Source organism: Motacilla alba, chromosome 17, assembly GCF_015832195.1.
Source record: "Motacilla alba alba isolate MOTALB_02 chromosome 17, Motacilla_alba_V1.0_pri, whole genome shotgun sequence".
NCBI classification, from domain to species: domain Eukaryota; kingdom Metazoa; phylum Chordata; class Aves; order Passeriformes; family Motacillidae; genus Motacilla; species Motacilla alba.
The window spans coordinates 9,958,621-9,985,082 of NC_052032.1; the positions used below are offsets into that span (position 1 = coordinate 9,958,621).

General features: G+C 45.1%; 1 protein-coding gene across 7 annotated transcripts in view; it reads right to left on the reverse strand.

Annotated features, from left to right (window-relative positions):
• DENND1A (DENN domain containing 1A) overlaps positions 1-26,462 on the reverse strand; it is a 152,091-nt gene that overhangs the window by 54,202 nt on the left and 71,427 nt on the right. For all 7 annotated transcript variants that reach the window (XM_038156104.1, XM_038156102.1, XM_038156105.1 and 4 more), the window contains exons 9-13: positions 25,801-25,911; positions 21,944-22,044; positions 16,203-16,248; positions 6,703-6,804; positions 316-441 (exon numbers count right to left, since the gene is read on the reverse strand). In XM_038156104.1, the coding sequence (XP_038012032.1) occupies positions 316-441; positions 6,703-6,804; positions 16,203-16,248; positions 21,944-22,044; positions 25,801-25,911 (486 nt within the window). The remainder of the gene's footprint in view (positions 1-315; positions 442-6,702; positions 6,805-16,202; positions 16,249-21,943; positions 22,045-25,800; positions 25,912-26,462) is intronic.

Below are 26,462 nucleotides of genomic sequence, written 5' to 3' on the forward strand. Positions count from 1 at the left end.
GAGGAGGGAATGGTCAGCTATAGGCTCTTATGATCATTAATTTATTCTTTCTTATCGTCTCTTCTCTAATTCAACTGCTTTCAAAACCAAGCAAGACTCATACATTTCCATGTGAAGGTTCTTCCCTGTGTGATGGATCATGCTTATTGTACCTCCTTCATTTCGGAGACTTGAACACTGTTTGCAGAGCTAGTCAGCCAAAGAGCGACCACGCTGACCTCAGGAAGAGCAGGCTATGCTATACTTTGAATTGTTAGGTTTTTTCTCCACCACAGCTGCACATTTACATTTTATGCCAACTAATTGCCTACTTACAGGTTCAATTTTCAGGGCGTTTCTGTAGCTCCCAAAGAAAGCTGCTTGTGCTTTTAGAAACGCTCTTGCAACACCATCTCCAGTGGTTGTAGAGACTTTCTTCAATCTGTTCTTCAGTGCAGAAACCTGAAATCACACAGCAGGTCTACATCACTCTCATATCACAAACAAAGAGCAACCCATTGGGGCACAGCTAAATGAAAAATGTGCTAACCACAGCAGCAGTTATGACAAAAGGTGACATTGTGAATTCAGAGATGAATTTTTCACTTCTAAGAGCATTACTTTTCAAGCTGTTTTGCTTCTCTAAGATATGTTTTGATTCTATTCAGAAGCCAATAGGATACTAAAAGCTTCACTGATCCTTCCCTCCTACTTAAAATCCACTGTTAGCATGCTGCTGAGTACTCTTTTAAAGGTAGTCTATGAAACTGTGTCACTCTTGATTAGAATCCATAAAACAATTGCAGCTAAATTAATTCAAACACCAGATTAATAAGAGAAACTGTTCCACACAACCAAGCCATCCATCAACACCAAGGCTAGGAACAAATCCTGAAGGTCTGAAAAATCTATTGGCCACAAATACACGGGGTTTTTAAGGTTATATTCCCCCGCATTTCAGAGCCTGAACGGGCAGTGACCCCGCCAGGGCTGTGTTCCTGGCGGTGCGGGCTCCTCAGCAGGCTCCCGGCCCAGCCGCCCTCCCGCTGCCCCTCAGCAGCACTCGGGCCAAACATACACACCGGGCTCGGGGGCTCAAGGAGATGTGTACCCATGAGCCACCGGCTCCAATGTGGAAAATTAATTCAATGTACTGGCAGTTAAAATACAGTCAGATAGTGAGAAACAAAGACAGAAACTTAAACACCTTCCCCAGCCACCGCCTTCCACCGGCCCAACTCCCCGCCCCAGCCCCGCCTCCCCTCCTCTGATGGCAGTCCCGACGGCTCCTCCCGCCTTTCCTTACTCCTCACACTTTTCCTCTCGGCGATCTGGGGCTTTTTGGCTGTTCTCGCACATTTTTGGAGTTGTTTGCCGAGGGCTCGGCCGTGCCCAGGATCCGCTGTGTCCTGCCCGGGCCGCCCCTCAGGATTCCCTCACGGCTCCCTCATGGCCCCCTCACGTTCCCTCACGGCTCCCTCACGGACCCTCACGGTTCCCTCATGGCCCCCTCACGGCACCCTCACGGCTCCTCAGGATTCCCTCATGGCCCCCTCATGGCTCCCTCACGGCCCCTCACGGACCCTCGCGCTTCCCTCACGGACCCTCACGGCCCCCTCATGGCTCCCTCACGTTCCCTCACGGCTCTCTCACGGCTCTCTCACGGCTCCCTCACGGCCCCTTCATGGCCCCCTCACGGCCTTTGGCGCCGCAGACAGAACCGGGCCACACTGAGGTTCTGACACAGATCTCACACAAGGCAGAGCAAGACAAACCCAAACGCCCGGGGTGCTGGTTCTGCAAAAGAATTCACCTGGTGCTTTTAGAGGCCGCGGCCATGCCACACGCAAAGCCCGAGTTCAGTGAGATACCTGACACAGAAAACAGGCAGGAGCCACAATTTCAGGGGGAAACCAGAACGGCAGGAAATCCCTGGTTAACCCGCTTTGCAGGAGAACATGACTCCATAAATACCCATATGATGAATTTAACAGAAAGAGCCAATAACTAGCAAATCTTTCTTCTCCAAATGCCATACTGAAAAGCTCGATGGGGTAGCTCTGTGTACTTCATTCACACTACGCAAGAAACACTGTAGGAATATTATTGACATAGTGAGCAGATCCTCTAGTAGTGACCATAACTAACTGTGTTCAGAGAGTACGAATTACATCTGATAAAATATAAGCTGATGGTTCAAAATTCAAATTAACTTTCAAGACCTTCTTCCCATCCTCCAGCTCCCAACGAAAGCTTGCTGTGGCCTCATCCGTATCTCCAAAACCAGACGAGTGGAATGTTCTCAGCCTTGGGCGCTGCCACCAGCCTGCCCCGGTGGCCCAGAGCAGCCTGATTTCCCTGAAGTGCTGGTGAGTGCCTCAGTCCATCCCCCCGTAGCACATCCCTAACTCAGCTTCCTCCTGCAGCAGCCTTGGCTTTGGGGCTCCACAGTGACTCCGTGTCGTGCTCCAGAGGTGTTAAACACAGAATCCATGCTGGGCACTACTCGCTTTTCTTTCAGATGTTATCTTTGCACTTGTGTTTACTAAAACGGTTGCAAAGACATTTCCTTTTAAATTTTCTGCAGATTCTGCTGTAAAAGGCATTTCATTATTTAGCATAACAGAAATAACCAAGAGCGTGTCCAGCACTGTTTATAAATCTGAATGCTTATGCCAATGATCCACGCATTAATGAGCCCACAAACCCATATTAACATAACACATGATACCAGATTTAGTCTGAAGCCCGTAAAATAAGCTGACTCCTATTCAGTGAAATAACGTTCCTCAAGGAGTTCTGTAATCCTCTAAATATAAAAGCTTCACCAGATTTTCAAACCCAAACAGCATACTTCATGTTTGAAGGGGTCTAGACTTGTAAGGCTGAAATATGCTTTTATTTTCTATATTAACCTATATAAACTATTTAAAGGTAGTTCTTAAAAGTATAATAAAATATCCAGAGCTCTGAGAAGCTTTCAAATCCACCTCCAACATTGTTATAAGGGGCTTTCTGTAAACATTCATGTGAAGATACAGAACCTTCCATCTATATAGAAGGAAAAAGCTCTATGCTTTGTTTTAAACAAACCAGGAGTTCAGAGGGCTGGTCACAGCCTTTCTGTGCTTCAGCTCCCCTGGCTGGGACAGAAGCAGAATACTGACTGGTATTTTGCTACTTCCTTGAACACTGTAGGATGTCCATTTTATATATACATGTGGGATTACTGCAATGGGCATGTCAATTTTTTAACAAAAAAAATGTTAACAACATATTTAAATATAATAACAAGTAGCAAAAAAATCCACCCCAAAACACCCTCATGTGTACTCTGTGGAAAAAAATAGTATGTAATACAATGTAGACTATAGGAGCAGAATTAGGATTGTTTCCTGCCTAAAGAGACAGTGATACTTTAAAAAAACCACAAATTGTGTGTGACCACTGAAAATGAAGATTATTTCTAGCCAAACAGACACATACACATGCAGTCTACCCTGAGAGTGTTTTTAAAGAAGATTTTTATACTTCTGGCAGTTGAAGTTTAAAGGTCCAATTTCAACTCTCACCATGTTTCAGAATGCAATCTGTGCAATGCAGCAGAATGAAATGGTTCAGTAAAGGTGCTAGTGGAAATTCTTTTAATTAGGTCCAAGGCTTTTCAGTTGTCAACATGAATAAAGCAAGAAATGCTCTACTGCAAACACAGCCTGAGAAATAAAAATGGATTCACCTTTAGGAAAATGGTTTGGCTCCAGGGCTGCAGTTTGGCTCTCCTGGCTGCCCTGGAAGCAGCTCATTGCCTGGGTGGAAAGCAGCAGCCCTGGCTCCCTCGCCGCGGTGGCTCGCTGGAGAGTGGCGGCAGGAGCCCCACAGCAGAGCCTGGGACACGCAGAGCCCCAGCCACCCCCAGGCCTTCGTTTAGCAACAACCACGAGCTGACAGAGCAAGCTGATACTGTATTCCTTGTAACGTGGGGCTCTGACTACAACTATGACTAGAAGATGACACTTATTTGGAAATACATGAAAAATCCATACGGGTTGCATAAAAAAAAAATTACTACCCCCTCTTTGCTATTCGCTGCAACACAGACGGTGGTGTAGGAGACTTGTCAGCAGCAGATGCACTTATTGTAATCACAGTCCTTAATAAATCTCTTTTTTTAATATTGATTATTTTAAAAGGAAAGTTACTTCCCAGGGTGCTCTCATGCTGCCAGATTTCCAGCAATACATCAGAAGCAGAAGGTGAAGAAGGGGCAGGTTTTCACATTTCAAATAGTTAATCAGTAACACAGTAGTACAAATCTTGATTTTCAGGGACATGACCTGAGCACTTCAGAAGCCTGACAGCCAGCAGGTACTGCTGAGGTAAACTGGGGCAAAGGAACAACTTGAGCTGACTCTGCTGGAACTGCCTCAATTCTGTCCAGCTCCTGTGACACAAATTCTAACTGGAAAGACCTTTCACTGGGTCCTGTATTTGTCTGGATCCTAAGAATTAAAGAATAAAGAACAATTTATTCTTGATTTCCAAGAACCAGTTTAGGTAGCGACATCACTATCATGAAACTCAAGAAAAACTCACTACCTGAGGCTCTAAAATAATCATAAGACTTCATTCACTTGATTAAAAAACAGGTCAAGGAGAGAAGGAAAACAGCTTTTAGAAATTTTCCACTGGATTAATTACCTGATGGTGAATGTACCACAGACAAGATGCTTTTGCTCACTGATGAATATAGATAGATTTAATTTAGCAAAGTAAATTTTGTCTATTCAGCAGTGCATGAATTGCTCACTGCTCACATTAAGTAGCAAAACTGGCAGAGTCGTTTGACATAAGAGGCATTTATGATCAGGAAACTCTTGAAGACATTTTTAGTTTCTCAGATCATAAATGCATCTACTTAGACTAAGACCAGTGGGGAGACACACTCCCAAAATCTCCCAGGGAAGCAAAAAGGAAAAAAAAGAAAGAAAAAAAAAGTCTAATGGATTGGCTTTAGCATCTCCCTGCTGAGATGAACAACTTGATCCACTTACAGTTCCAAACACATGATGCATGAAAGAACTGACAGAAATTCAATTCTTGCACAGCAGAGCAGCTGCTCTCTAGTGGTCAAAGCCAACTCTGGAGCCGTGCGAAGGGAGAGACCTGGAGGAGGAGCTGCATCATCCAGGTAACTGCAACAATGCACCACAGCTAAATCCCAATAAACCCCCAGCCCAAACATTAATTACACAACGCAACACGACTCGACTTAAAGCTTTGTTGTGAAAAATATTAATCCCAGCTGTATTTATATAGCAGTTGTGAAAAAAAAATACCCCATATATGCTACTGGTGAGCCCTGCCAGTTAATTGAATTTGCTGGCAGCACTTCCTCTGCTCTGCTCTCAACATCCTCTGAGATAAAATGGAGCTCTTAAATAGACCTGTGGAAAACTGAATCAAGAAATTTGAACTAATAAAACACAACTCTCTACTGTTATAAAAGTGAAGTAAAAGTAAATAATGAAAGGAAGGAAGTCTCTTAAAATTTATTACATTCCAAAGCTTGAAGTTCTGTGTTTATTGGAGAAGTCTCTTCTGATGTTCTACAGTGTGCCCACAACAGCTCCTTTAATGAAGTCTCATAAAATCTAATATAATACTTGATTGTTGACAAATCATATACATGTTTGAGGCCCCGTGCTCCCTGTATCCAGACATTTCTTACATAATTCCATGAAATTTACAAGTCTGTCATTCCCGGGTTGTGGATAATGGCACGAGCAGTGACCAGCTGGCAGATTTGGATGCTGGGAGTGAAATCAAAATGAAAAACTATATAATGCCAGAAAAAATAATGGAATCGACTTTTACAGACTAAATGTTTGACTAAAGCCAAAATGTTCACAATCAAGATGGCCCTTTCCTCCTGAGCTCCCTGTTTTTGAAGAAGGGGTCCTGTTGGAATGCCAGGGAGGCACTGGGCATTCACCCTCACTGCAATTTCTCCTCACACACCAGCTTACACTGAGCTCCCTGCACATCAATTCTGTTGCTCAACTGCACAAAAAAATGTCAGATCTGACTGTCAGCACAATATTCCCAGCTAGCAAAGGAAATCCAGATTTCCCCTGCCACGTTCTCCTAAACATTCACTCTCTGCCTTGAAAACAGCTCCTGACACTCTCACTCCTCTGCTCTCCCCTCTCAGCTCCTTCAGTGGAGATGACTGCAGCAGCGAGTGGGATGTCTTTGCATCCCATTAAATGTCAAGTATTTATACACTATTACTATCAAGTTATTAAAAACATGAAATAATTTACCAATAAAAACAGTGAATGAGAAAGAAAATGAGCTCTGAATTCTAGCAGTGATTGAAGTGAATGTGAAGGCATCCATTTCACATCACAGCTCAGGATATAAAATGCATGAAATTCCTTAAAGCTCACCTGGAAGCAGTCACGGGACAAAAACTCACACAATTTCATTTGGAAACAACAGCTAACTAAAGAGGCAGGATTTCTAGCTCACGTGAGCATTAGCTGATTTTCACTGGCAGGCTTCAATGCACATCTGTAAATGTTGAAAGAAACATTCCCAAACACTCTGGGACAGCAAGAACTGAGAGCAAGCAGTTCAGTGTCACCAGTGAAAGCGCCCAGTGAGAGCCCTCGGTGACAGCCAGCAGGAACTGAGCCCTTGGATAAGTCACTCCATACATACCACATCATTGGGGAGGCTCTGAAGGTCATCAAAAGGGGTTTCCAGTGTGTTGGTGTCTACGTTAAGGATCACCACATCTTCCAGGGCCATGCTTCTTACTTTCTATATGTGAGCAAATTCAGGAAAGGGAAAGGAAAAGGTAAGTATGGGAAATTAAATGTTATGCATAAAGGACACAAGCGATGGCAGAACAATATGGCACTACAGAACTGCAACCATTTTAAAAACAATCAACATTCCTGTCATCATTTGTTTCATTTATTCACTTTACAATGCTGAAAAAATTAACCTTCAGTTGGCAGACGGAAGTTCTTAACAAAATGCACACTGAAATTTGTCAAACTAGAGGGTCTGTGATTATTCAAGCAAAGATTTCTTTCAAGCACCTCTACTAATGTTTGTCTTGGTGTCCTGTTTGCACATTTAACAGTTTCTAGTCAAGTCAGGATTTCAAGCAAATATTTTTATGTTTGGAAATTCATTTAAAAAACAATAAGGAGTGGATTTTCCAGGAACTGAGAGTTACATAAAGTCAGGGATGGGAACTGGTTTCCAAATTCCAGGTTGAATTTTGGAAGTCTAATAAAGACAAGTTTACAACTGCATTTAAGTAAACTGGATCCCATGACAGCCTAATCAATAAATAATTAAAATGGGGGAAAAAAACAAAGCTTAGAGAAATTTAATTCCACCATTTCCTGGTCAGCAAGTCTGAACTTTCTCTCCTGTTCCCATGAAATGAGGGAAAGTTTCTGATCTAGTCTGAAGTTCCCATCCTCTGTAACAGTACTTACACATGGAAGAGAAAAGAAGAACCTATTTCTCAAAAGAATGATCATCAGTACCTGTGACTCTGAGTGTATAACGGTATCTGTGACCTAGGCAAATTCAAACACTGCCAGACTTGATTTCCCTGCTTAATCAACAGTAAATGAGTCGCTGATACCAAACAGAGCAGCATTTAAACACTTAACACTGCTTCCACTAACAGGAGACTTGAATCTTCTTTTTTTGACTGACTAATCATACAGGTTTAATCTCTTCAAATAAAGCTTTGAAAATTCAAAATCAGAAAAACTGGAATTATAGAATATGGTAATTGAGGAAATTTCCCAGTGACACTGTAAAAATGTTTAAGTACCTACTTACCTACATGCAGGACCAAATGAAAGTTACTGAGCAGGAAAATGAACAAAAACATACTCAATTTTTAATTAAGGTTTTGTGGGGTGGAAGGAATTGTTTCCTTTAAAAAAAAAGGAACTCAAGTCCTAAAACAATGGCAAAGTTGAGCCTTAGGCAGCTAAATAATTACCCCCAGTTTTCAAGGCTCAGTCCTCTGTCTATAAAGCAAACTGCTGTGCACTTAGGGCTGAAAAAAACCCCCAACAACCATAAAACCCACTTTGTAGACATTTAAGTTTAGGTCTTCACGAGATATTTCTTTAACTTAAATAGAAGAATATTACATTTAATGCTTTCCATATAAAGAGCAGCAGCACTGCCTGACAAACCAGGAACTTTGCTTGCAGGAACCAAAGGTCACCCCTTGGCTGCATCTGATAAACTCTAAAGCAGTCCAGGAGCCTCGCTCCTTCTAGGAGTCCGGAAGCACCAGACAAACTGATTGCTCCTTCCTGTTCCAGAAAATTAAAAATCTCACTTATACTCAGAGGAGCCTAAAAACCCCCAACAAAAAGGTCTTGCAAAGCACTTAACCAAAGCCAGAAGCTTGTCAGCCTGAGTGCTGGCAGGACAAGACAGAAGGAGGGAAAGCCTTCTCGTGCTTGCTGCCGAAGAAGCAGCACAGGCATGGTGAACGTGCCACGGGTGTTTCTGTTCCTCTGGTGCTGAATCTGCAGCTCCCCTTCAGCAAAATGTGGGCTCTTCTGGAGCACAGAACAGGCTCGTGCCAAGCAGGGCTCAGCCAGGGGGATAACCCAGAAGGATCCCTGATGTACAGGGGCTGTAAATGCTGCTCAGTGGGATCACCCCACACCTGGCCCAGAAATCGTCCTGTCCAAAAGGAAGCTGATAAACTCTGCAGCACCAAGAGCTCAGCCTCACTGTAAAGATCTGCAATATTTGTACAAAGGCAGGGATTTCCCTTGAGTCCAGCCCTCATATTTAATAAAACACTGGAGACTGACTTGATTAATAGCACCTGTCTTGCAATGCATTCAAAAACATATAATTTTTTGATGGTCCGACTGTGGCTCATTCTACAGAAATGCAGACTGACCAGTTCATCTTACTCCTTTGTTGGTTTTGTCATCTCTCCTGTCACTACCACCTTTGATAAAGCTAGTATCAGGCAGTTATAAGGGCTTTTGTTAAACAATCACATGCTTCTTTCACTAAACCTGGCACCTCAGCAGCCCAACCAACATGGAAATCACAGTATTTACTCTCTTGTTGGAATTTGAGTAAAACTTCCCATCATTCAGCTGCAATTCTCACATTAAACCCCACTGGATTCTGCGAATCACAAAAACACGTAGATAATTTTCCCCACATACAGCTTGTGTGTTGTCATCATTTTCAGAAATGGGAAGGGACAGCCACAAGCCACACACAGCCCCAGTTCATATTTCACAACTTCCTGAAGAGCTAAACAAAATTTTCCAAGTGATACCTGTGCAACAGGCTGGACTGTATTCGGTAGGTTCGTATTTTGCTGAAAAGAAATGTGGATAAGCAAGGACTAAGAGGAAATATGAACATTCCAGATTCCTTATCTCATTTTCCCACAGGTCAGGGATGTACTGAGCCAAAAGGAGATTCAGTGAAAATGTGCATCACATCTCACTCCTGCAAGCCTTTCCTAACCATCCTTGCCCAATTACTTGTAGCCATAATTAATCACCTAAAATCCATCTAAATCAAACTAACATCTACACCTGCCTTTTATTTTAAATGTCTCTTTTTAAAAGAGTGGAGAGGTATGGAAAGCTGGTTTAACAAGCACACTGAACCCATTGTTTATGGCCTCTATAAACATGGCTTAGTAAGAATTACTGACTTAATCAGAGAGAACTTATCTCCTGGTGAAAAGAGCACTTTAAATTTCAGAAATGGCACCTTTACTGTGAAAATCTCTTAACTTTTCAAACAAACTCCGGGGGGCCTTAAACACCAGGTCCGTAAATAAGCACAGCCCGGGTGCCTGCCCTGCTCACAGGCAGCCAAACACTTGAGTCATTTAAATGTTTTATGTGGAACTTCACGAAAACACAGAAACCATATTCTAATAGAAGAATTGAGGGGTGCTCCTCCATCCCACTCTAGAAGCAGCATTCATCCATAACACTAACACCAGTTGACACTAAATGCTATCTTAGCAGCACTGGCTACACTTGGCGGGTTCTGCATTTTCTGCCATAAAGGAATCCCAAGTTAAACTTTTTTCGGGTGAACAATTTTATTGAATAGTTTAATTTAAAACAAAACGAAAAAACCTCCATAACCATCAAACACCAGCACCCCCTGCCTTTCCTCCCACAAAGCGGGTTTGCGTAACTTCACGGCTAAATTGCTGCCAAAACATAAACCCAGCCGATCATGAGGTTTTATAACCAGATACAAACGTGATCAGCATCTTAAAAACACTGTAACAGTAACAGGGTGATACCTTCCATCGATTCTTTTGGAAAGGCAGGACTCCTACAAAAGCTAACATTCTAGCGAGCCCGTGCACCAGGTCTGAAATTGTTAAGGAAGTATGATTCACAACAAGTCTAAAATCCATTTGCTTAATGACTCGTCTCTACTGAATTAATAGTTCCCATTTATTTTCTTAAGGAAAACACCACAACGCTGCAGACAACAATGTGTCAATCTGGCTGCCAGAAGCAGGAAAGGCAGCGGATATAAAATTTTATTATTTCATGCCCCAAGAGCAGCCAGAAGGACTTAATGAAATCACGGCCAGATTTACAATCTGAAATGGCTATTCAGCAGACAGCTCTGCTTAAGCGGGATGTGCCCCCTGACCCCGGGGCCCTTTGATCCGGGCACAGCAGGTGGGCTGCCCCCCCAGCCCATCTCCCAGCCTTCCGCCCGGGCACCCCGAGCCTCTACAGGTGATTCCCAGATCCTTATCACAAGCAGCTGTTGCCAGCTGAGTGACAAACAGCACCCGTGCTGTGCTGCCCCGGCACACACGAGAAAAACCCCTCTGCTCCTGGGGAAGCCTGCTTGGTACTGCAGGGCTTGGCTCCTGAAAACTCACCCTCAAACATGCCCCCAGAATCCCTTCTTCAAACATGGTTCTTATTTCTGTTTCCCCAATAACTAGATAAAAGACAATTCCATAAGTAATCTGCCATATTTTAAATGCATTTTTATCAATACTCCTGAAACCACGTACAGCCATAGTGGGAATATCTGTGAGTGGCTAAACTGCATTTAGAGGTTTAAGACCTGGATTTAAGTTAATCTATAACCCTTCATTAAAATCCAATGGAAAAGCTGCACTTCCTCAGTTACAGGTAGAAAAAGCATTGACTTACTAAGTATAAATGGTGGGAAAAGCTAATTAACGCTTCTCACCCCAATCGAAAATATAATTAACAATTAACAGTACCAGTGGCAGATGCCAGTGGTCAATGAAGGCTCCGGGTGTGTTCTGGGAAGAGGACCCCCACGGCAGGTCAGGCCTGAGCCCAAGCTCACAGAAGCCGTGCTCAGGGCTCGTTAGCTCAGACCCAGTGCACGCTGATTGGGCTGTGGTCACGCCGGATCCCGAGCAGGGCATCCTCAGCCCGGACAGCAGCAGGGGAACGTGCCAAAAAGTGCTCCCCAAATGCATGTGGGGGGCTCTGAGAGCCCCAGCTCCACTCCCCTGGCTGCACAGGAGACATTATCGACACCAGGGGAGATCAGCCTCCGTGTCCTACTCACACAACAGGAATTTCACTCAGCATTTCTTTCCTCACATGAACATTTTTACTGATACCGGGTTGAAGTAAAACAAAAATCTATTCATATAGCTTTTATGATATACACCAGTGTCCTCCTTCCTTAGGAAAAAGCTTAGAAGAACATTCTGAAATGCAACGTGCAGTTTCACACACAAATTCATCCTGGATAATCTTGCAAGAATTGCAGTTCTGAAGTCCCAGAAAAAGTCCCTGAATAACTGGAATATTAATAAAAAAAGATACTAAATACTTTTCCAACGACCAATTCCAGCTCTAAAGGCTGGGTCTGTGCCCCAAACAGAGCAGGAAAGGGTGGACGTTCTCCTGAGTGGATCCCGGCACGCTGGAGTCGGCTGCCAGAGCTCACGTCTCAGCGCCCAGCACAGCCATCCCCAGCAGTCAATCAGAACCACATGTGCCCGAATTCCAGCAGGGAGCTCCTAGGTCAAGGGCACTCCCCCTCCATCAGCACCATCACACGATAACCTTCCTCCACAAACAGTTGCAGGAACAATCGTTTTCCCTGACAAAATGTAAAAGGTGCAACTAAGTTTGACACAGCTTCCAACACACGGGGCAACTCTATATAATCTGAACTAAAAGAGCCTACAGAGCACAGGCAGAAAATAAGATAGTGAAAGGGGTGTGTTCTTTTGATAGAGTTTCATTTCCCTATCTCATTATTTATCACTACTAAGTACTTATCTTCATCTAATATGAATTCAATTAGTTCCATAAGCATGTTCCATTATTCATGTGATAGCTCCAGCCTTGCTTATCCAACAGCTTATAAACTTTTAGCCTTCTTTGAAGTCACTTTATGGATTGCTAAATGGAAATCTTATAAAGAATGACTAACTAGGTGATGATAGAAAAGCTGAAAAATAAGAGCACAAAACACAGCTCTGTATTTTCTACCAAGGTTTTCCCCCATAAATCAGTTGGAGCCCTCTGACCTATAACAGGAGATTATCTTATCTCACTGGAGAACATTTCAGTCACAGCAAATTAGATTTAACAGTCAATGGATAGGCTTGATATTTTAATCATAAGAAAAATTTGTCATTTTCCATTAAAATAACTGTTCCTTCTACAGAGCCCCCGTGGAACACGGGAAACTGCAAACTAACTTTAAGGTACCGAACAGCTCAGGAAAGATCTGTCGAGCTGAGAGAGGCTGGATTTTGTTTAAAATCACCAACGCTTCTGCTTCTTCCAGAGGCCCCATTCCAACACTGGATAGCAAAACCCACAGAAACAAGGCTAGAGGTAAAAACAATTGTTTCCCATATCCCAAATCCCATCTTGCCTTCCCTGGCAAGATGAGGCTGCCACGAGTGCTGGCACAAGGAGGACGAATCCAAGCTGGGAGCTGCTGGGGCAGAGCCTGAGCCCAGGCCTACCTGCAGCACTCCTGGGCTCCAGAGCAGAGCACAGCCCCTGCCTCAGCACAGCAGGCCTGGACACGAGCCCCTTGTCCTGACACTCCAACGAGTGCACTAACAGAACACTTGCAAAGTCCTGTTTGTCAAACTTCAGCATTAGAGAAAAAGGAATACTGAATAATGGCAGCGGTTTGTAGTTCCAGTTTATAAAATTATTTTGATATGGAAAAGATAATATATTTTTAAACAAATACAACTGTCAGGTCACGAGAAAAAGAAATGCTGTTGCAACTACAATGTTGTTCTAAACAAAAAACCACACAACTTTACATATGAAAGAAGGGACAAATAGAGTGAGCATCCAGCACCACGAACTAGAGGTAACCTAGGAAGTGTCCAGCTCGTGTGACAAATGTCACCTTCCCTTGCCCAGGGCACAGAAATTCTGCAGCACTTGCCACCAGGCAGATCCAGCACCACTGTGGAAATTTACATTACTTTTCAATGGAAAAAGCAGAGTTAGCTGCAAGATGCAGTTCTGTCTGTAACTGAATTTATCCATAAGAGCAGAGCAAACAGTTTGGTTTATTTATTTAATTTATTTGATAAGGCACTTTGAATAACTGTACTTTGCCAAAGCGTGTCTGTGTTCCAGAATCTCTGGCTATTCAAAAGCCAGACTGGATTTAGTACTAAACAGATTTTTTCACAAGTTACTAAAATGGATGAAAATTGGCTTCTCCAAGAACAACTCCTTTTTTTTGAGTTTTTACAGATGGAGTTTGGAAGGCCCACAGAGCCCTGCAGTCTGAAACACAGAGACAAAGGAAGAGGCAATGGATTTATGGAGCAAGGCAGGAGTGAGACTTCACACAAAGCAACTCCAAGGTGTAATTATTAAATTTCTTTTCTATATCCATTCCCAGGCCAACCACAGAGCTCGTTGTGAGCACAAATATCTATGAAAGCTGCCAAGTGTGTATGGAGATGTTCTGCCAGCCCCTAGCAGCTCTCTTGCATCTTTTACAGACACCACAATAATCACACCAAGGATTGCCTGGGACGGATGTGGGGCAGAAAGTTTCTTGGTCTGAATGAAGAATACATTTCTTCCTAGATATTCCACACTCCTGCCTGTGCAGTACCCAAGGGTGGTTATGAGTAGCCCCTTGAACAGAAGCATATGATGTGCAAACAAATGTATGTGTTGACTTTTAAACTAATTGGTTATTCACAGACACACTGTACTGCAATTCTTTACTTGCTTGAGCAGTATGAAGGGCATAAAAAAATCATCTGTCCCCAGGATGGTATGGAGAAAAAAAAAAGACATCCTGTACATTTAATCTATCTTTTCATGAAAAAACTGCCTTCTAAAATTAGGTCCCATTAATGCTGGAAAAAGGGGGCACATTACACAGCACACACAAACACACAGGGCATCATTATTACACACATTTGGCCTAGTGGAAGAATATTAATCAATATTTCCAGAAATCACCCATTTTTATGGACAATACAAGAACAATTCCTCAGTGTGATGTAAACCCCAGCTCTCTAAGCTGTTCTGTAACCAGAACAGGAAGGCTCCATTTCCACACACAGCATCTACCCTAGGGACACAGGCACAGGCCCAGTCATGTGCAGGGGCACAGACACAGGCCCAGTCGTGTCCAGGGACACAGACCCAGTCGTGTGCAGGGCCACAGGCCCAGTCGTGTCCAGGGACACAGGCCCAGTCGTGTCCAGGGACACAGACCCAGTCGTGTGCAGGGCCACAGGCCCAGTCGTGTGCAGGGCCACAGGCCCAGTCGTGTCCAGGGACACAGGTCCAGTCGTGTCCAGGGACACAGGTCCAGTCGTGTCCAGGGGCACAGGCCCAGTCGTGTCCAGGGACACAGGTCCAGTCGTGTCCAGGGGCACAGGCCCAGTCGTGTCCAGGGACACAGGCACAGACCCAGTCGTGTGCAGGGCCACAGGCCCAGTCGTGTCCAGGGGCACAGGCCCAGTCGTGTGCAGGGGCACAGACACAGGTCCAGTCGTGTCCAGGGACACAGGCCCAGTCGTGTCCAGGGGCACAGGTCCAGTTGTGTCCAGGGACACAGACACAGGTCCAGTCGTGTGCAGGGCCACAGGCCCAGTCGTGTCCAGGGACACAGACCCAGTCGTGTCCAGGGGCACAGACCCAGTCGTGTCCAGGGGCACAGGCCCAGTCGTGTCCAGAGACACAGGTCCAGTCGTGTCCAGGGGCACAGGCCCAGTCGTGTCCAGGGGCACAGGCCCAGTCGTGTCCAGGGGCACAGGCCCAGTCGTGTCCAGAGGCACAGGCCCAGTCGTGTCCAGGTGCACAGACACAGGTCCAGTCGTGTCCAGGGGCACAGGCCCAGTCGTGTCCAGGAACACAGGTCCAGTCGTGTCCAGAGGCACAGGCCCAGTCGTGTCCAGGGGCACAGGCCCAGTCGTGTCCAGGGGCACGTGCTCCCCAGCCCTCCAGCCTGCCCCAAGGAGGCCGAGCTCCCTGGGCAGGATTGCCTACTCCCACCCGGAGCACTGCTGGGGAAGGGCACAGGCAGGGAGGATGAGCCCTTCAGAGGCACCTTAAGTCAGTCTCTTTTGTTGTCCCCCAGATACTTTTGAGGAAAGTCATCCACTGTTTCACCGGTGCTGGAAGCAAAAGCAAATGTGCTATTTCCACTTTTAGGGTTTTTTTTAAAAGTCACATGAATTACTGGGAATTGTTTATAGGAGAAGCTTTCTGTGAGGGCTGGTGCTCTGCCAGCTTTGTGTTAACATTAACTGCAAGTTCCTTCTTTTCAGATCTTTTGAACATTTAAAAAATTACAATCTGTCTGCAAAAGCCTAAAAGAGAGCTGTAACTGTCAACATTGTGGTTTAATATGGACTCTGCCTTTGTGCCCAGTCCAGGCAAGGCGCTGAGCGATGACACGAAGGCCGGGGTGGGGAGGGGAGCACGGCGTGAGCTGCAAACGGGAGCGTGCCCAAGGAGCGCCGAGCAAACAGGGCTCCTGAACACTCCATGCCATCATGAGTGCCTCACTCAGTTCCCCCAGCACTCCCAAATTAACAGGATTATTTCATTTTGAAGCATATGAATGAATGTGTAATTGCTTGCAGAATCTGGCTCTAAATCACACCGCTATATATAGCTCCAGAAATGGCGAGAGAGACTTACCTCCATCAAACTTAAGTGTATTCCAATGAGGTAGGGCATGGGGGCACTGTGGAGAGGAAAAGAAACACAGCTTTACATCCTTGTAACCCTGAATAACACACATGACTTATTAAATCAGCTACAGGAAAACACTGGCATGCTGGATTAGCTTTCGCTTAAAAAACAATAGATAACATAAATACAAACAAATCACCTGTGAACAAGGCGTCAGTCCGTATTTAAAAGATGTTTTTTAGTATGCAGTAGTCTCCCACTCCTGTAAGACTTCTCCTTTTCTTGAGGACAGAATTTCTAAGTGACTAAGTTTAGGTAGGTACCTAAGGACAGCCATTAAACATAGACCTAGCACTGGGGTCTTTTGTTAGAAAACTAACAAAATGTGTTACTGCAATTTTAAAAGCATACACAGACTTTTCCAAGAGTATTCTTTCAAAAGCTGGACCCTGCTGTAGTGTCAAGTGGTTAATTTTATGTATACACATCACCCAGTAGTACAAGTTTCGAATTCTTTGAATGAGTCCAAACACATTTTTAAGTAATTTACTTTTAAGTATAAATCTTGATATGTTCTCATTTGTAAAAGAAAACATCAAAAATACTTTTGAAGAGCCTGATAAACTCCAGAGTTCCTGGGGCATCTGCTGATACGAATATTCTCCTCAGGACACAAACCTTAAATACCCCAGAGCTCTTAGGCCAGGTTTTAGCCTCGGACACAGGAGTGACTCCTTTGTTAGCCCCAGCGTTCAAGGGGAGACTGATCTTCTCCATGGCCCTTCCCTGATGTGAGCAAGCCCCGAGAAGGAGCAGCAGAGCCCCGGATGGGAGCTGCCTCTCGTGTCCAGGATTTCCACTGCTGAGCTGCTCAAGCCTCCCCCTCGCGCTCCGAGCCATCAGCGAGGCTGCCAGAGCTGCTAATTGCAAATATGGCACATCCTGCCTGCGAAACGCAGCGCACACAGACAGACACAACTTCTAAAATAGAGCCCCAGCTCGCTTTGGATGCAGAAGCTCAAAGAGCTCATTTTCAATTTCAGATGAAAAAACGAGAGAAATGTCACTGTACTGCCTCGGATTAAAATATCTCCCATATTGCTGCTCTGAGCTGGTGCCTACTGCTCAGTAAGAGCAGTACAGTACTGAAAAAGCTCCTGAGACACCAGGCCAGCAAAAATCCCTGCTTCTCCTTTTCCTGAGAAATACCTTAAAATATATTTACTGATAAGCATATTAATATTTATGTTGTTTATTAATACACCCCCTCAAACGGCCACTCTGTAGGATGCTCTACCGAGGTGGAAACAGCCCCTGCAGCAGAAATTCCATGTGAAGCCATTTTTTTTTCCTTTCTGAGACATTACACACATACAACTTCCACAAGCCCTTCGCAGTTCACTGGCAGAACATTCCAGCGTGTCCCACGTCACAGCAACGAGTGCACCCCCACAGCCCCCTGGGACAGAGCCCAGAGGGGCTGCAGCAGCACAGAATCATCCCCCGTGTTCTGCTTCCTGGGAGTCCCACAGGTGGCAACTGGAACTCGTGCCCAAGTGCCGGGGCAGAAGGTCTGCCTGCCCCCCAGGACACTCGCCTGCACACGCGAGGGCTGCTCTGCTGAGCTCTGCTTTGTCACGGGCAAATATTGTGACACATGCCATCTCTTCAGCTCCAGTGGCCAGAGCTCGGGAGCAAGAGAACAGCCAGGATTTTCTACGGAGAGAATGAAGCACTGCTTTGGCTCTGGCTGCACCACAGCCCCCGGGCCGGGCTGGGCTGCTCCGGCCCCTCCGGTGCCACCGCCGCCAATGTGGTTCCAATTAAGGACTTCCAGCCCCGCCACGGCTTCAATCCCCACCGCACAACGTCGGAACCTCGGCAGGAAGTCTTAACCCTGCAAATGTCTCATCTAGTGGAACCTCAGCTAATGTAATGAAAGGAAGCAGGAAGAGCGCAGTATTCCTGAAAACCAGCCATTTATTAACATCTCCAAACGAAGCCAGAAAAGACACGGCTCACGATCCATGGACCAGCTTCGGGTGCAAAGGCTCGTCGTTTCAATTTTGAAGCGACAAACATTAAATGTAATGGAAATACAGCACATAAAATAATTACAGGGACTGCATAAATAACCTCAATAAAATGTAATTCTGGTAAAGAGCATAAATATTTCCAATAAAATCTACCAGTGAGATTCTGTTCTTCCATCATCACTCATCAATATGACCGAATAGGAAACACACTAGAGGTAAATACCCCAAGTTCACGTCAGGCTTCATAAATTGTTTTTATCACCATTTCTCTTGACCGTGAGTTAATCATAGGCCATTATTTAAGTAGACCTTTAGCATCCTGTGCAGGGGAATGTGGTGTGTCCCCTTCCCCACCCAGGGCACACTGAAACTGTCCTTCCTCACTGCCATTCAGGTCCCGAGCCGTGGAACACTCCAGCAGCTTTTAATATTTTATCAGGGTAGATTTGTACTTGCAAGACTTCCAAGTGAAGTTGAGCGAGACACATCCCTTGTATAAAGGGCAGAAACACTCGGCACAACCTTTAATCCTTCTGGGAGCCCTGGCAGATTAAAGACTGCCCTTCAGAGCAGGCCTTCCCCACTGCTTGACACTTCATCAGTCCTGGGGCTTCTTACAGCCACAACTACTAATTACTCGAAGTTGTTTGTGGCAGCCAATAGCCATTAAGTGCAAAATTAAGAAGTATCAGTTTCTACCACGTGTATTTACTGCTCAAACAAGGTGCCTGCGTGAGCCTTTTGGAACAAAGAGAGGGGTCATTACTCCTCTTGTGCTATGCTGGCTCCCAAGGCAATCGGCCTTATTTATAATCGAATGAGTTATACAGGTAAATATCAAACCATTAAAGTAGCAATGCGTAAGCATGAATATGGATTTTGGGACATAATGGCTATACACTGCCCATTCATTACAGTTGCATTTTTACAATTTCTTTAATTCGTTTCCTTAGGCAAACTAGAGACCTCTTAATTATGCTCCCAAGAGGTGGGCAGCTACTAATTGGAAGAGAAGCAGGTGAAATAGAGGGACATTTCTTCTTAAGTGAAAAAAGCCCAGCCTTAAAAAATACTGCAATTCACCAGGAAAGTAATGTAGAAGCCCAAGGACCTCCAAAAGGCTCCTGTTTACAGCGACGCAGGGGTTTCACCATTTTGCTTCTTTGTTCAGGAAATGGATGAGAGCACATTTACCACATCCATGGTAAATGTGGAAAATCTACAAACATTGACTTAACGGGCGGCTGTCTCCACACAACTTGGTACTTCCCTCTCCAGGGCAGTCTCCTGATTTCTCTTCACATTCTTCATTGAAATGCAACAGAATTCCACCCAAAATTTACTGGGGTAATTGATGCAAATTAGAAACCTGACTGCATAAACTGGAACAGTGCAGGAACGCAGAGCTGTCACCAGGAGAGCAGCTACGAGAGGCTTCGGTGAGTGCCCAGGTGTGCCAGGCTCAATGGCAATGCCCACCCAGAGCTCCCGGGCAGGAATTTTTGTTTCCCAGCAGCAGGAGGACTCCAGCTCCGCCTCCACCTACTCGAGGAGCACATTGACTATATGCAGATTTAGGAAATACGAGAAAGGGGGTTAAAAAAACTGCTGGAGAAAGGGCAAACTGCCCCAACAGCAGTGTTTGTTCAGCAGCTGTGCCAGGGTGCTCTCAGAATTCATTCATGCTGGCTGCTAAGCTGTCTGTCTGATAGAAAAGACTGTTTTAATCACCCTGCAAAGTGTGCTGTTTCTTCTGGGGACAGAGCTCTGGGGCTCAGCACACTCTCAGCTGTGTCCCAGCTCAGCAAAGCCGGGCTTTTCTCAGGGCTCATTTTAAACACTTACACTGAGAGCAAGGAAGCAAACAGTCACAGTGGGAGTGGTTTCACAGAAACAAGAAACCAAGTGGCAAAAGTAGTGATGAAAATTGATACACTGCTTCCTTCCCATCACCAAATGTTTGAATTCCCAAGAGATGGACAAGATCTGGCCAAATTCAAATAGCTGTATGTGCCTGCCTATCAATGCTTGGTGGCAGCACCTCACTAACCAGGACTTCTGGCACCTGCTGGCATGTTCTCTAAACAAGCAAAACCCAACAAACAACCCCAAAGCAGCCACCAGCACAGCAGCTGTGCTTCTGTACCTCCTCTCTTGGTCTGTGAGCAAAGGAACAAGCAATTGTGCATTAAGGTATGGGCTCCAGTGACAGTATTTTAGTCTCCTGCACCAAAAAGGTTTCCCTGGGCTGAAAATACATTAAAGAGCGGTGCCTAATTAAGATACAAATAAAGGATAGCACTCTAGTCCTTGCTTCCCCTCCTGCCCCTTGTCCTCAACAATCTACATGACAGGGATGAGGTGACTGAAGTCATTCCAGCTCCAAGGAGGATCCACCAGCAGCACTGAGTCAGCATCCCCACTGCAGAGCAAACACCTGGGAGACACAGCCTTTCAGCATTTTCAGTTCTGAGGGAAGGCACCTCAGTGAGGAAGGCAGGGGAACAGAAATATTAATTTAAGAAAACCCTTTCAATAGGAAAATGGGAAGCAAGAGGCAAATAATCACAGGTGGAATATACTTTTTTCAAAAAAACCTTCAAAGATATAGAGTGACACACTCTATCCATCCTTCTTTGAGTTTTAAAAGAGCAGGAGAAGATTCAAAACATCACAGCACAGTCAGTAAATGAGCACGGCCAACTGAATGAACAAGATACTCTGTATTCATAAGAACTGAAGAATTCTCATTGCTTCAAGTTTTGTTCCCATTTCAGCTCTCCAAAATTCTTATGTCATATTTGCAAAAGAAATAACCAGGCAATAATTAAAATTAAATGAACCTTTATATTTTAAATCATCTCAGGTCATTTCCCTGTAGAGGCAGACACCAGGAAGCAGAAATACTGCCTTAGAGCAGGGAGCTGATTGCTCTGTCCTCCCAGGCAAAAATGACATCTCCAAGTTCATGTGGTTACAAAATAGATGGAGGACTCTGTTTTGGGAAATATTTTATGGCTCATAAATTGTTGCTAAATTGACTTACTCAAAAAATGACCGAGTGTGTAGCCACCCCTCCAATTAAAGTTCCAGGCTGGGTAAGGAAATCAGTTGTTGCATTTGTGAGCTGCCTAACAGTTGGGCATTTTGAAATCCTTCTTTGCACGCAGCCTGGCTCTCTCCTGCCACGGCTGGTGTTGGCCACCAAAGGATCCCCTCAGTGATGCTCAGTGACTCTCCTGCCCCGGGCTTTGCTTTTTCCCCCTCTGGGCAGCCCCTGGCCCTGCCTTTGTCAGAAGTCCCTGAATAACCGACCTCCAAGGCAAAGGCCGTGCTGAGCCCTGGAGCAGCAGGTACCCGAGGGGAGCTGGGGCAGCCTCTCCAAGTGTTAATTACACGTGAGAAGCCCATTATCCAGGGAGAGGCACCTGCTGGCTCTGCAAATGACTGGGACCTGCCCTTCCTGCCAGGGAGCCAGGGAAGGCTCATTTCCACAGGAGATAACTCTTTATGTTCCTGACACAGGCACACACAACATTTAAACCAGCTGCACGGGAGCAAACTTCCTTCAAAGCTGCACCGTTTGGTTTCCAGGCCTTCACTCGCTGCTGGTTATCCAGCTGGATCCCCAGGAGCAGCCTCACCCTGCGAGGGACACGCACCCCCTCCAGAACACACAGCCAGGGCTTGCTCCCACGGGGATGGCCTTACCAGCAGTAGTCCAGGAGATGTGGGGGCAGGACAGGAATGTAAACGTGCTGCCAGAACATGGGGTAGAGCATGGCTGCAGACCCATGGATGCAGGCAGTTAACTGAAAAACACAGAAACCACAGCATAGGTGAGACAAACCCCAAGCTTCAAATGGTAAACTTGGAGGCAAGAAAGTAAAGAATTGATTCTGCTTTCCTATCAATGCTTTATTAGAAAATACACAGCACTGCTGACAAAAACAAGGGGCTCGGGGGGAGCAGGAGTGCTGCCATCTGCCTTTGTGATCAGCTGAGAACATGATTCACCCAACAAACCCAACCTGCAAAGAACACCCAGCAGAAACATGGAAATGAAAACACAAAGGGAAAAAGAAATAGTAATGGCAAATGTCCCAAACCTGGAAATTACCATCCATTCAATATCACAAAACTGCTCTGAAATTGTAACACCAACTGAAAAATGTGGCATGCATTTCTTAAAAACACAGTACACTAAACTCAGTGATTAAATCTCGATGAATTAAAAGGGAATTTTATCTAATTGCCCTTCACCTATTCATTTGATCCATTGAATTTCTCAGTTATATTGTTAAAAACTGATGCAGAAGAGTTTTGGTGTGACAGGTACTGAAATAGCAAAGGCAAGTGCCAGTGAAGCCATGGGGAGAATCCTCACAGAGGAAATTACTGCTCTCAATCCTATTTCAAACAATAATTATTAATTTGGAGAAGAAGATGAGCAGGATATTTGTCACATTCACAAAGGATATTAATATGGAGCAGGTGGTAATGCTCAATAAGCCAATCTCAGCAAAAGCTATGGGCAAAATACTGTGAGAAAAGAATAGGAGCACACACACTTGGGGAAATAAAGAAATGAATCCGAGCACGCACACACAGGCACATCCAAGGCAACTCAGAGGTGACAGGAAAGAGTCACATCCACCCTGGCCATGTTCCCAGTTCAGTGTCCTCTAATCTCCAGAGACACCCCGCTCAAGCACTACCCTCAACTTCCCTTGTGAGAGATGTTTTGAACACAACCCTCAAACCCTCCCAGCTCTCAGAAGGCAGGAGGAAATTGAGCATTTAATGCCTTCTGGGTAGGGGGAAGGAGGGACAGTGCTGCTCTCAGTCCTGAGGAGACAAACTCCATGGGCCTGAGGTCCCTGTGTGGGCTGAAGGTGTCCAAGATCAAACCAAGCAAAGACAAATCGTGATGTTAATTCTAGCACACGTGGGGTATCAAACTGTTCATATGTTGTTCTGATTCCTCACTCTCAGAGCCCCGAGGCCAATCAGACCCCAGCCAAGGAGCAAGAGGCTGTGTCAGAGCTCCCCAGGCCGTGGCAGAAGTGGCACAGGAAGCTTTGCTCCAGGATCAGAGCAGCACCCGTGGCACGGTGGGATTCTTTGCTTTGTGCTAAAACTCCAGAAATCACAGGAAAATCAAGCAAAGAAATCCACCTCAGTATGATGGAGCCAGACAGAAACATCCCTGAAATCCCCAAGCTGAAGTCATTTCAGAGCTTCATGTAAGACACCTAACAATGAGAGCCGGGTGCTGCTGCCCTGCTCCCACCAGGGAACACCTTGGGGTGGCCACGCTGCAGGTTCTGAAGGAGAGCTCTGGGTGCAAGGAGAGCTCCAGTTGCATTTCTGCAGCAGCATGCCCCACCAGCAGGTGAGCTTCTGCCCGGCACAGGGGATCTATCATCTTGGTCACATCTGGCTTTCCTTGAGGAGTTAGATCACTGAATATGTAACAAAATTTAACAGGAATACCTGGTTTAAAATTTTGAGAAATGATCTGCATTTCCATTTGTAGAGAAGAAGAACAAAATCCAAGCAAACAGCTATAATTTCTCCATAGGTTCAGTACATATGGTTTATAAAATAGCTAACAAACACAGCTTTGTTCGGTTACCTCTAAATCTTATTCAATTAAGGATATTTAAAATCAAAATCTGAATTTGAGATCACGTATTGTAGCACGGAATTCAATCCACCATGAAAGCCTTTCTACCCAGGGTGGTTTCATTTTCTCTCCCTTACCTGGTATTGAATTCAAGCCCTGAGTCTGAAGTGTGTCTCCAATGCTAACAGAAATGAACTGCAAACAGGTCCCTTCCACTTTTGTGCTAAAAAGCTCCAAACAAAGGCAGCAGCCCCTGAGCAGCCCCCCAGGCTGGCTGTACTCGGGGACTGGGGGGTTTGGTTCCTTTCCAGGGACAAGGTCTTGGCACTGCCAAGCACAGGCTGAGAGCAGAGAATGTTCCTGGGCTGGAACGGCGAGCGGCAACCGCTGGCTGCGGCCCAGCTCCTCAAACCTGCCTTCCACTGTCACTCCAATCTGCCAGCAGTTTAGAGAAACTTGTGAGCTAGGAACACACAGTATGAATACCCCTCCCTCCCAAGAACCAGACGTGCTTTTATCTTGGACAGAGGCAAAAGGAAGAGAAATAGCAGAAAGAGAGGAAAAAAACCCAGCCCCACTTGTGAACTGGCTCATTAAGGAAGGCACAGTGACAGGTAAGTAATTCCTCTTCCCAGGCTCTGTCACAAAGGGAGAGATTAAACCAACCAACCACACAACCTCTGAAATGCTTTGGGCAGCCCTTCTCTTCTTCCCTCCTCTCTGATCATTTACTGTTCTTTTCATTCTGTAGGTTGCTGAAATAAACACCTCTCCTTCATTTTCTTCCATTACCAGACCTGGATGGAATTTTCCTTATTTTAGCAGTGAGGACATAGAACACGTGGCAGATAGAGAAGTTAAGATTTTACAAGTTTTCTATAGCATTAAACTTTATAACACTTAAATGCTTTCAGTTAAATGTGGGATTGATTGTAAACATTATTAATAATTGTTATTAGGTGCCAGAGGCTATTATAATTCTCCTTTCACTTACTTTCAAAATGATATTGTGATAGTTATTCTGGGATTAAGCCTGAGGTCCTGCTGCTCTCATTTCTCTGCCCCGTGCTGGCAGACCCTCACGAGGGCGTGTGGACATGGCTCCAGCCTTGCAGAGCCTCACAGTGCCATGGAGCAGTTGGAATCTCAAGCACCAAGCAGGCCTGGCCGGACAGCCAGCCACCAGTTCCAGCCCCAGGCAGTGCAAATGCAGCTGTACCTCAGCCAGGACTGCTCGAGTGCCCAGCCCACAGCACTAGAAACCAAAATTAGTTAAACCATCTTCAGCACTCACAAAGGAAAGCAATCAATAGCCATTTCCAGAGCAAACACGACCACAGAGCATTTGCTTTCATAAAGAAAATCACAATCTTATTGACTGCTAAACCTTGAAATGCAGAACACAAAACTTTGAACTGAATCAAGCCCTGTGCTTGTTTTGATCTCCAGCCATTTTTAGAAGAGAGTACTCTAGAATATTCAGCAGCTTTCATCTCTCAGACACTTGACGGAGCCTAAGGAGCATTAAGACTAAACCTTATCAAACACAACTGCAAAACTGTGCATTGTCAATGTACTTCAGCCCACTCCTCTGGTCCATCGGAAGAGCTCACTGGAATATCCATTTGACAGTGTCATTTATCTTTTTTTTTTTCCCTGTTAAGTAAATTCTGAATCAAGGACTTCACCGTGGCATAAGTCTTTGAACATTCGTGTACCAAACAGCCACAAAAATGCCTGTACCCAAAAAATTCTTTTGAACATCAGGGGCCAACAGAAGTTCCACAAAATCCTCGCAACAAGGCACAGAACTGAGCTGGGGCTGCATAACTACGTTTGAAAGATAGACCTGGAGATAATCAGCTAATTTCCTACATATGAGTGTAATTAAAAAACTTACAGAGTGTGAACAGAGGAAATTCTTGTGCATTTGACTTACAGTGCTCAGCTTACTACAGCAAATGAGGATGCGGCGCTCGTACAGCATACTGGCGTAGAGATGCAGCATGTTGTTGACATCAACTGCTACAAAATACTCTGTCAGATTTCTCTGGGGAGAGAGAAAAATCATTTTTGACTCATGATATTACAAAACCAAGTGTCCTCAACAAAAAAACCAAAAAACCAAACAAAAAAAAAAACCCAAACCAAAGAGATTTTATCCTTCTATTGTGCTGCATGCAGGACGTGGCTTAACAAAAGAAAGCAGGATTTCATCTTATGGCAGAAGCCTTTCTAACTGCAGTCCCTCTCCCCTAAGTTTTGGGAAGCTGGGTCTTGGAGTAAGAAAAGTGCTGATGTTTCACACACAGCTTTTGGATACAAGATACTTCTCTGAGTCACTTTTATGGAGACCTCAAAGCTGCCTGATAAAGTACCAAAAACCCACATCCCAAAACGAACAGCAGCTCTCAGAGGCCAACTCTAATGCATCAACTTCAGCAGTGAGCTAAAACAGTTCTGGCTATCGGGAACACATTGGTCATGTCACCCCCACAAAGCCAGCTGTCTGAACTGAACCCCTCACTCTGGGCACTCGGACATCCCTGGGTGGGAGACAGGAACTCCTCCCTGGGGAGGCTGGCCAAGGAGGAAGGGAAT